Source organism: Malus domestica, chromosome 05 (genome assembly GCF_042453785.1).
Source record: "Malus domestica chromosome 05, GDT2T_hap1".
Classification (NCBI taxonomy): domain Eukaryota; kingdom Viridiplantae; phylum Streptophyta; class Magnoliopsida; order Rosales; family Rosaceae; genus Malus; species Malus domestica.
Window position 1 is genome coordinate 8,114,618 of NC_091665.1, and position 9,397 is coordinate 8,124,014.

Below are 9,397 nucleotides of genomic sequence, written 5' to 3' on the forward strand. Positions count from 1 at the left end.
TTAACCCTCTCCTTTGTTAGAAGATTGCCCTTCTGATGTAATTTCAAGTAGAGTCCATTTTTGATTCAATTTAATACCAATTTGATCATTGGGTTCTATATTATAGAATCTATGTTTGAAATTAGATATTGAGGCAACTACTATTAATATTGACCATAATATACCAAGTTGTTGGGTTTTGACTAAAATCCATGTTTCAAAAATTAATTGGGGCTCAATGAAAGTGACATTTTCAATAGGTTAGATACTTGTTCGGAATGTTTAAAAATGTTGAAACCAATTTGAATAACACTAAAAGGTTAGGGAATTTTAGGTACTTATTCCTTTTTTATTTGAACCTTTTTTCTTTTCAGTTGTTTCATTTTTTCCAAAAGATAAACTTCTTTTAAGTTAATTATCAAATAGTTTTATTCAATTATTAATAAATTATATTTTTTTGTGTCAAAATAAATTATTATTATTTTAATACAAAAGGTATTTCAGCATAATTGATGACAAATTAATCTTGCTTCCCATACAATCATGGTACCATATAAGGTGTCAACGTAATTTTGGCCTCTAGGTTAAACGGTGCTAGAGCATATCATTGGTGCCTCAAGGAATGCATCGTGGGAATTCGAACTAAGGTTGGGGATTCCAAATCTTTGTTTGCTTTTTACTATACTAGCCCCTTGGGGTTGATAATTATAGTGATTACCAACCGTTGAAACAATTGCACTAGTTTGCTTCTTAAAAAATAAATTAAAAACTTTATGCAAGAGTGTAACTGGTGAGGCTAACAAAAGTTGAATAGATCAAGTGTTTGTCCTTGATGGATTTGGGCTTTGCAAACAAATGTGAATAGACACATGATTTAAGTTGTCCACCTCTCAAAACTGGGTTACATCCACTAAGTTGCTTTATAAATTAAGAATAAGGTTACAAATAGCACTTGGCTAGAATAGTACAATTTTTATCTCAATTCGTCCGACCCATTCTAAAAGAGTACTTATCCTTCTTATATGACACTTCCTTTGCATTTAATATGCCAAATCTAAAGATTAGACATGCTAGTTGCCCCTTTCATTCTTTGGCAGACACGTGGCATTAAGGGGGCATTGGAGCAGGTCCACATGTGTCCTTTTTTGGGATAATGCGGTCAAGCACCTTGCCTAGCCTGGAGTTAGTGGGAACTTGTACCCAAGTGTCCTACTTGTCAGCCTTTATGTCCCTTCATAGGCCTCTATTCTAGCTACCACGTGGTTAAAGGTTGACGTCTGACTAGGCTTGCCCTTTCTATTCTTGGGACCTTGTACCTTAAAGCTGTCAATGGTCAACTTGTCTTTTGGTGCTCGGAAGACGCTTTATAGAGAAGCGCTCAACTTGATTGTTGACAAGACACTTGGAGACCAATCCATGGGCCCCCTTGAAGTACTCGGTTTCACCTTTCTATACTCATCGGGCCTTAACTTTAGTGTTCCTTTAGGCTTGCGTTTATGCGACCTTGTCAAGGTTGGAAAAGACCCTACATTAATAGAGTGGAAATAGGAAAGTTTGAACACTAGACGCAGTAGGTTGAAAATGAATTCCCAAACCACCAGGGGTAATCCACCATTGGATTTTTCTTATGACTAGATCGAATATCATTATAAAGAGATTTTACTGTAATAGTCATTTGCTAATAGATTTCAAATTTTTAGTTAATTTGTATTAATCCTATTATAGCAAAATTAGTAATTTCGAAACCCCATCAATTTAAATCTCATCGCCAACTGCTAGTGATAGATTGCCTTGTTGGACACTGTTTTTTGCGTTCAAATCATTCCCCTTATGTGTTGTTTAAATTAGTAATATCGCATGTATAATAAAAATTAAAAATTAAAAATTAAAAACTCAACACCAACTAATCCCCTAATACCCAAAACAAGGAACTCCAAAATCTCATCGTCTTAAATCCCTTCACTCTCTGGTCCCATCATCAGCATATTCCTTAATATAAATCCTCCATCCAAGAGAACCTTCAGGGTATGTTTGGGTGAGATACTTTTAAACTCCAAGGAATTTGTAGAAAGAGATGAAGAAATGGAGCACAAAGAGTTAGATAGGAAGGAAGGACACCACGTGATAAGTACCAAGGTATGCAAGAGTGGTTGGTAAATGACATCTTTCAAGCAGTCTTTTGCAAATCTCATTCGCGTGTTTTTATAATACTTACATGGTGCATTTTTAATCTCTCGATACCTAGTTTTGCAAATCTCTTTGAACGAGGGAAATAGTTTTGCACTTGGCAATCAAAAGATCCCTTCGCGTCAACCCACATTTGCAGGGGGTCATTGCAATCGAATAAAAAACAAGGTTGTATTGTCTGCTCACCCGACCCTTGTTTGTCCCCTAACGATTTTGACTAATTTTTTCTCCTGCGAAGTGGCTCTTGTAATCGATGAACCTCAGCATGCTCCTGGTTACACCGACATTCATATATTAGATATTGCATCAATAGTTCGTACATATTGTTATACCAGTACATGAGTATAACGTGTTAAATGATCTGGAAATTCAATTTCAATGGTCATTCATATCGTTCGAGTCGCTCCATGTAATGAATTCTGGTCATGCGCAGGAGAGAAAAACTCAGGATTCCAAACCTTTAGAAAGGTATGAGAATAACTTTGTGGCAATGCTAGCCCCCTTTTAAGTCCGGGAATGATGCTCGGAATCTCATTAACCATAGCAAGCATTTCACCGGAATTCCTGTTTAGATAGCGAGGAGCTCGAATAACAACATCAATATGAGAAACGGTAACCCATGATCTGGAAAAGAGCATGAACCATGAATGAAAGGTCACATAAAAGTTTATTTCCCGATATGGTTAGATCCGAAACAAAACTAAACGTATAATACATGTGTAGTGAGACAAGCTTGGAGTAGAACAATAAAAGTAATTCTAAAGAGAGAATACTTCTGCATAATTTAAACTGTGGCGAAGTAAACCTATGGTTTCACATTTTTTATTATCGGCTTCCGCCAAAACAATAGTTCACCTCTCAATGACGGCTGAAAATAATAATATAACAGGGAAGACCAAATATTCTACTTACAAGGAAACTGAAGAAAATCAGTAGAGGCCCAAAAATTTCCACCAGAAGGATCCTACTATTGCCCAGATGACAGCATTAACAAGAGCCATTATAAAGCCAACTTTGAACACATCAGGAAGATCAACATAACCAGCTGTTGGAAACAACAAACAACATCTTATCAGTCGTTGCCCGAAACAGAATCTGATAAAGACGATCCTTTTTTTCTTCTTTCATGTTCTTGGCTTCTGAGCGCTTTTGTGAAAATAATAAAGGGAGCAGGAGAGGGAGACAGCGAGGGTCAAACAAATAGAGGAAGGTATATAAAAAATTTTGAGGCGATCAAAATGTAAGCAAAAGATTTCAATGTCACATCAACTTATACAACACGCCAATTTCATCTTGTAACCTCACGCTAACACCTTCAAACTTTCTATCCAAAAAATGAAAACGAGTCTTTTCACTACTGAATAATCCTAAAATTTGCCTTTAAAAAAGTAAAAAATATCCCTGAAAACAGGTCATGAGCGGCGCACATGCCATGTTATGAATGGAGAACTTGACAGGGTGAGGTTGTCATGGGTTTTGAAAAATTAACGGGACATCTTTCTTAAATTTCTTTTTCTGAGGTGACAATGAAATTTGTACATAAATTCAAGAGACGTACCAAAAATTTTCCCTAACTTTAAAGACCATAAAATAATAAAATGAAGCAACTGTTACGGAAAAGGAAAATGAACACTAAAGAAATGTAATTGTTTACGGAAAGAAAATTCCAAACTTATGAATGGGATGTTGGAAGGGGGTATGCATACCTCCATAGTATACAGCAGCCTGACCACTGCTATAATGCGTTAAAGCCCCAAACAGATTTGTGTTGTAAGCTAAAGCCAATGCTGCCAACACACCAGGTACCCCAGCTGCCAAGTTCATGGCAAGAAATGCAGAGTATAAAGCACCCACATGACCGGTTTGACTTGCAAAGAGGTAATGGATGAAGAAGTAAGCTGCCTGAAGAACGCCAAATGCAGCTGGCCAGCTTAAAGAGTAAGACTGAAGCGTCTTGGCTACACTACTAGACATCCAATTTACAATACCAAGATTTGTCAACTGGCCAGCCATACCGACTAGAACAGAAAACCAAGCCAATGTATCCCATGCTGATTTTTCACTTAAGCAGTCATCCCAATTAAGGACTCCTAACAAAAGGAGTATAGATAAGCCAATCATTGCAGTTACAACGCTTGCCACACCAAGAGCATCTCTGCAAGCGAACAAAGAAAGGAATTGGTGAATCAGAAGATTTAGAACCCTAGTAGAACAAAATGCATTCCCAGGGAAATCATGAGCAGAAGTTACACACACAGACACACATAATGTGTTTGCTACTGTCGACCATCACTATAAGAATATGTGGTTTGGTTGAAAATGTTGCACTAAAGGACTCTTTGGATAAAATTATATAACAAAAAATTAATAAACATTACTAATGACATAATTCTACATTGTATGGACTACATGAGGGCACACAGAATACATCTATAAGTCCAAACAATCAAGGTCATATGGTCAAAACTACTAGCCATCATCCTTGAACTCACAAGTCAAATTCTTTAATAATAGCAAGCTTTGAAAGTAAGACATCGAATAGGAAACCATGGAAATACAGCTAGATAATGAAACTAAAGAAAGAACTGTGCATGCTTTCTTGTTATCTTCTGTTTTTCCCTTTGCTATATGTGAAGAATAGTTACAGAATATTCTACCCAATATGATAAGCAAGACACAAAAAGACATAGCTGGCAAAGTGAAATGGACAGACAAAACCCCTAGAAATAGAATCTACGCATAAACACAGTAGTTCAGATTTGAAAGAAAATTTTCAACAAGAAACTCTTCAAGAAAGGGTAGCTAAGTGCACCAGGTATGGAGAGGTCAAATGTACCCAACTTTACAGAGGCTATATCCTATTTCATAATGTTATGCCAAAGTAGGTAACATTTGAAGAGTCACTTTCTTAAGGGAAAACAACTATATTGATGGATGAAACATATTCAAGTAAGCACCTCAATAGGTAGGTTTTATCCTATTAAGAAACGTTACCTCTTTGATAAAAAAACGTTACCTCACCTCTGGTGACTACAACCAGCAACATTAAGGATGATAACACTTAAAAAAGTTCATCCTGTTCAAACTGTAAACAAGTTTGTGGAGATACAGGTCCAGGAAATTCATCTTCTTTAACCCCCAAAAGAGTCATATTTACAACATATGTTTGACCAACTAAAGATGCCTTTGAGAAATAACCATTGTTGGGAATAGAATCGACAGTTACAGAAATAGGAGATTAAATGAAAGATAAAAATCTCAATTAAAAATCTCAATGATTGTAATTATATAGTCCATGGAAACATCCCAGTATCCCAAGCAAAGTCCTATTCTTGGTGAAAAATTTATCAGATTGCAAAAAAGAAGGATATGCAATTATGGTCCACTGGACATGTAAAATTAATAGTAAATAGTCCAAAGCCACAAAAGCTACTTACCCGAAGACCCACAAAGAGACAGCAAGAAGCATTGTACCAACCATAATGAATTCATTCTTTGTGACGGGACCCATATTCTCCAATTTCTTTGTAGCCATGGCAGGGGCATCAGGTGTGTCTTTGGTTTCTGGAGGAAATAGCTTGTATAAGACTAGCGGAGTAGCTAGAAGGCAGACAAATGCTGGTAAACTAGCAGCCTTGAACCAAGAAACCCAAGGGCTTGAAACAATCACCCCAAGTTCCTCAGCTAATTTAAGGCACAACAAATTTTGAGCTGCAGCCGTTAAGAAAAGAGCACTAGAATTACCAGCTGACTGTCACCCATCAGAAAACACAGATGCATGAGTCACGTGATGACATAAATAACATATATTAATAGAGTCAGCAAGGAAAGAATATCTAATACAGTAATACATTATGCTGAATTAATGCAATAGAGAAAATATAAAAAACTGTTGTTTAGTACATTGGATCTCTTAATTCACACATGAGAGCTCCTACCTTTCTTTCAACAAACAATTGTACGGATAATAAGCAAGATTTAAATCCAGGTTTGAGTAGAGAAGCTAGTGTACTACGTAGCCGAGGTTTACTTTATAGTAGGCCCCAACTCAACAATTGCCCAAGAATTAGACCAGAAGTGGTTTTATTTATTTTTTCTTTTAATAGGACATCCACCATTTACAAGTCCAAAGAATAATTGATGAGCGGGAGGACACATTTCACTACTGGCTACTAAGAACCTAACAGTACTCTTTTTAGGGAGAGTAAAGAAAAAGAAGCCAGAAGGTTATGAAATAAAGGTTAAAGGATCTATATTTTTAATACAATCCACTGATGTGGGACATGACTAGAAAGAGTTTTATGCTCTTCCATGCACTTCGGCTAATTACCAGGGAACTTAAGCTTTTTGTCTTCAAACAAACACACAGGAAGAGACAAAATTTAAAAATATAAAGCACGGTACAGCAACGAAGAGAGGGAAAAGGAAATTCTCGTGTATAATTCAGCAACGACTAGAGTAAAGGAGGTGGTAGCTGTTTGAAACGAAAGGCAGAACAATGACGAAAACGCTACTCTCGGGTAATTCAACAATAATAAGCAGTTGTTTTTCGAAGAAAAAAGAAAAGTTCTCTTCCTATCAAATTCAGCATAAACGAAAGGCAAAGTGCAAAGAACAGTTAGACGATAACCCCCCCCCCCCCCCCCCACCCTCCTCCTCCCCCTGTAGAGCTCTAGTTTTCTTCTTCCTGCATCCGTGGGTATTGTAGATCAAGAGCATTTCGTTTTCCATATTTTTGCCACAATTTTTGGTTCAAATAAAGAGAAGTACTGAATTAGGATATACAATCAACAGGTTAAGTAAAAATGCAAAAGAAATCTCCTCCTAACTGAGTTTATCAAAGTGAGATCATTCACAATACTACAGGTATCCAAAGAGGCAATCAATGAAAGATCTTATCGAGTCCGTACCCCATATATGAAATACTGAAGAAATCCATTGGTTAAAGATGTAGAATTCATATATCTACAAATTAGGGAACTGAACGAGCACCAACCTGAAACTGAGACATAATCAGATAAGAACCAAGCTTTCTTTTGGAGGGGTCACCGGGTTTACTCCCGCCGGAGAGGGACAACGACTTGATAATGGGCAAGAAAACACCGCCAGCCCTGGCCGTGGTACTCGGCATTGCCGGAGCAATTAGTGCCTCGCTTATTGTCAGCCCATAAGACAATCCCAGTGTGCTCTTCCCCAACCACTTGACAAAGTAGGTGGCAATCCGATCCCCCAAGCCCGTCTTCACGAACCCGCGAGCGAAAAAGAAGGAAATGACAATCAACCAGATCACCTCATTGGTAAAAGCACTGAAGGCCGTCGGGAAGGACAGAGTTCCGGTCACAACGGAGGTGGTGAGGCCGAGAAAGGCCCAAGCGCCGACAGGTAACGGGCTCAGAACCAGGCCAGCAATGGTGGATAGGAAAATGGCGAGCAACTGCCAGGCTTGTGGGGTGACTTCGACTGGTTTGGGGACGAAAAAGCGGACCACAATGCCTATGGCGATGGATATGATGAAGGGGATGGGTTTGGCGCCTTCAAGCGGCGGTGCCAGTGGTGGTGCGAGAGTGGTTTGGGGCTGTGCGGATTGAGAGGCTTGGATTGGGAAATGGGTTTTTCTGGGTTTTGAGGAATGAGACAAGGAGATGAAAGGTTTTGAGGGCAAGAGGGATGGTGATCGGAGGGTGGGGAGTGAGCGAGATGATTGGATGGACGGTGGGGATTTGACGAGGGGTTTTGAGCGGCGGAATAAGGAAGCGCGGGAAGAGAGAGGGAAGGTGGAGGAGGAGTGAGAGTGGAGCGCGAAGCTCTCCATTGTCGCCAACTCTTTAGAGAGAGAAAGAGAAATGAATGAGAGAGAGAGAGAGAGAGAGAGAGAGAGAGAGAGAGAGGATTTGGTGTATTTTATGGGAGAAGGGCGGAGCTTCCAAGGGCGGGAGAGAAAGAGACGGAGACGCAGAGGATGGTGATGCCGATTGATGCGTGAGACAAACACTGCGTTTAATCTGATCCTCATGTGAGAGAGGAGGGAATTCAACGGAATTTTAATTTTAATTTTCTTTTTCTTTCTATTTTTTATTATATGCCTTTTTCTTATATGTAAAAGTTTAAAGGAGTCTAACCCCAAATCGAGTGGGCATCAATTGATTTCAACGGTTTTGATGACCTTGGTTTCGACCGTGTGGTTGGATTTTTTTGGGTTAAATTTTACAATCGATTAGTAATATTATGGTTTAAATTCATATTTGATGAAAATCAAACCTAAAATTTTTCATTTATAACCGAAAAATAATACTGCTAAACTGTAGTATTAAGTGATACTTTGTTGAGTTTTAATCTAATTGAATAATTTAAAAATCAAATATAACTGATTTATTTTAATTTGGTTCAATTTTGACTTTTGATAATTTTAAAATTAATTAAAATGAAATTGAACAATTATATATATTTTTAATTATTATTTTACTTAATCACTAATATTAATATATTGTAAATTATTTGAAGGGGCTACTACTATGCACATATTATAAATGTCAACCAGTTATACGTTATTTATAATAATGATTAATAATTAGAATATTTGTTGATATTATATCCCTATGCAGGGTGGGCACTGTCGGTTAGGCCTAGTTATCTCTCAAATTAGAACTCGAGTTGAAAAATATTAACGGTTCAGTTCGGCGTGTTCAGCTCAAATTTATTACTTCCCTGTTTTTATGCCCATCCCAAGTTAGTTTTACTCTGCCACTTAGTACTACGATCAGGTGGTATTTCTCTTCATTTAGAAGAGAGAGGGTTTAGGTTCGAATCTTGTGGATAGCGAATTCGATACCAAATTAGGTTGCCCATTGTGTGGCTTTCTCTTTCTCTAGTGTAAAAATATTGATGTACTCAAAAAACAAAAAAGGTTAGTGTTACTCCATCCTAGTATTGAGATCGAGCATGCCATATGTACACAAATATGTGCCAGCAAGAAATATAAATTCAATTAATGACTAACAATACTACTTCTTGTGACACTCATAAATAAAATAAATTCTAATATTGGTAAACCATTAAAAAACATCAAGCAGAGCTTATAAAATTAAAAAAAAAAAAAAAAACTTTGGGGTATTATGAGATGGAGGCTACGTGTTAGGATAATGGATGAGGAGAAGAACTGAAGAAAGAAAAATGAAGAAGAGAAGAACCGAAGAAAATGAAAAAGTGGTACGGCACAAAAGAGAAGGGAGGA

At 37.5% G+C, this 9,397-nt stretch overlaps 1 protein-coding gene across 4 annotated transcripts; it reads right to left on the reverse strand.

The window, feature by feature from the left end:
* Positions 1-2,126: 2,126 nt before the first annotated feature.
* LOC103436582 (dicarboxylate transporter 2, chloroplastic-like) lies at positions 2,127-8,218 on the reverse strand. 4 transcript variants are annotated; one of them, XR_011581193.1, is made up of 6 exons: positions 7,163-8,218; positions 5,604-5,917; positions 3,873-4,321; positions 3,079-3,211; positions 2,625-2,790; positions 2,127-2,437 (listed from the first exon to the last, which is right to left on the reverse strand). XR_011581193.1 is itself a non-coding variant. In XM_029101966.2 (5 exons), the coding sequence occupies exons 1-4, from the start codon at positions 8,177-8,179 to the stop codon at positions 3,096-3,098; spliced, it is 1,896 nt and encodes a 631-aa protein (XP_028957799.2). In that variant the 5' UTR covers positions 8,180-8,218; the 3' UTR covers positions 2,127-2,437; positions 3,079-3,095. The 4 variants fall into 4 exon arrangements, 3 of the variants coding, with proteins under 3 accessions (XP_028957799.2, XP_028957797.2, XP_028957796.2); XM_029101966.2 differs by lacking the exon at positions 2,625-2,790; XM_029101964.2 differs by lacking the exon at positions 2,127-2,437 and having other exon boundaries at positions 2,439-2,790.
* Positions 8,219-9,397: the final 1,179 nt, after the last annotated feature.

Bases quoted from the DNA above. Each gene is read 5' to 3' on its own strand.
- LOC103436582 (XM_029101966.2), bottom strand. From the start codon at position 8,179: ATGAGGATCAGATTAAACGCAGTGTTTGTCTCACGCATCAATCGGCAT. The intron at 5,918-7,162 runs GTTGGTGCTCGT...GATGGGTGACAG, and splicing joins TGATTATGTCTCAGTTTCAG to TCAGCTGGTAATTCTAGTGC. The intron at 3,212-3,872 runs GTATGCATACCC...TGTTTCCAACAG, and splicing joins GGCTGCTGTATACTATGGAG to CTGGTTATGTTGATCTTCCT.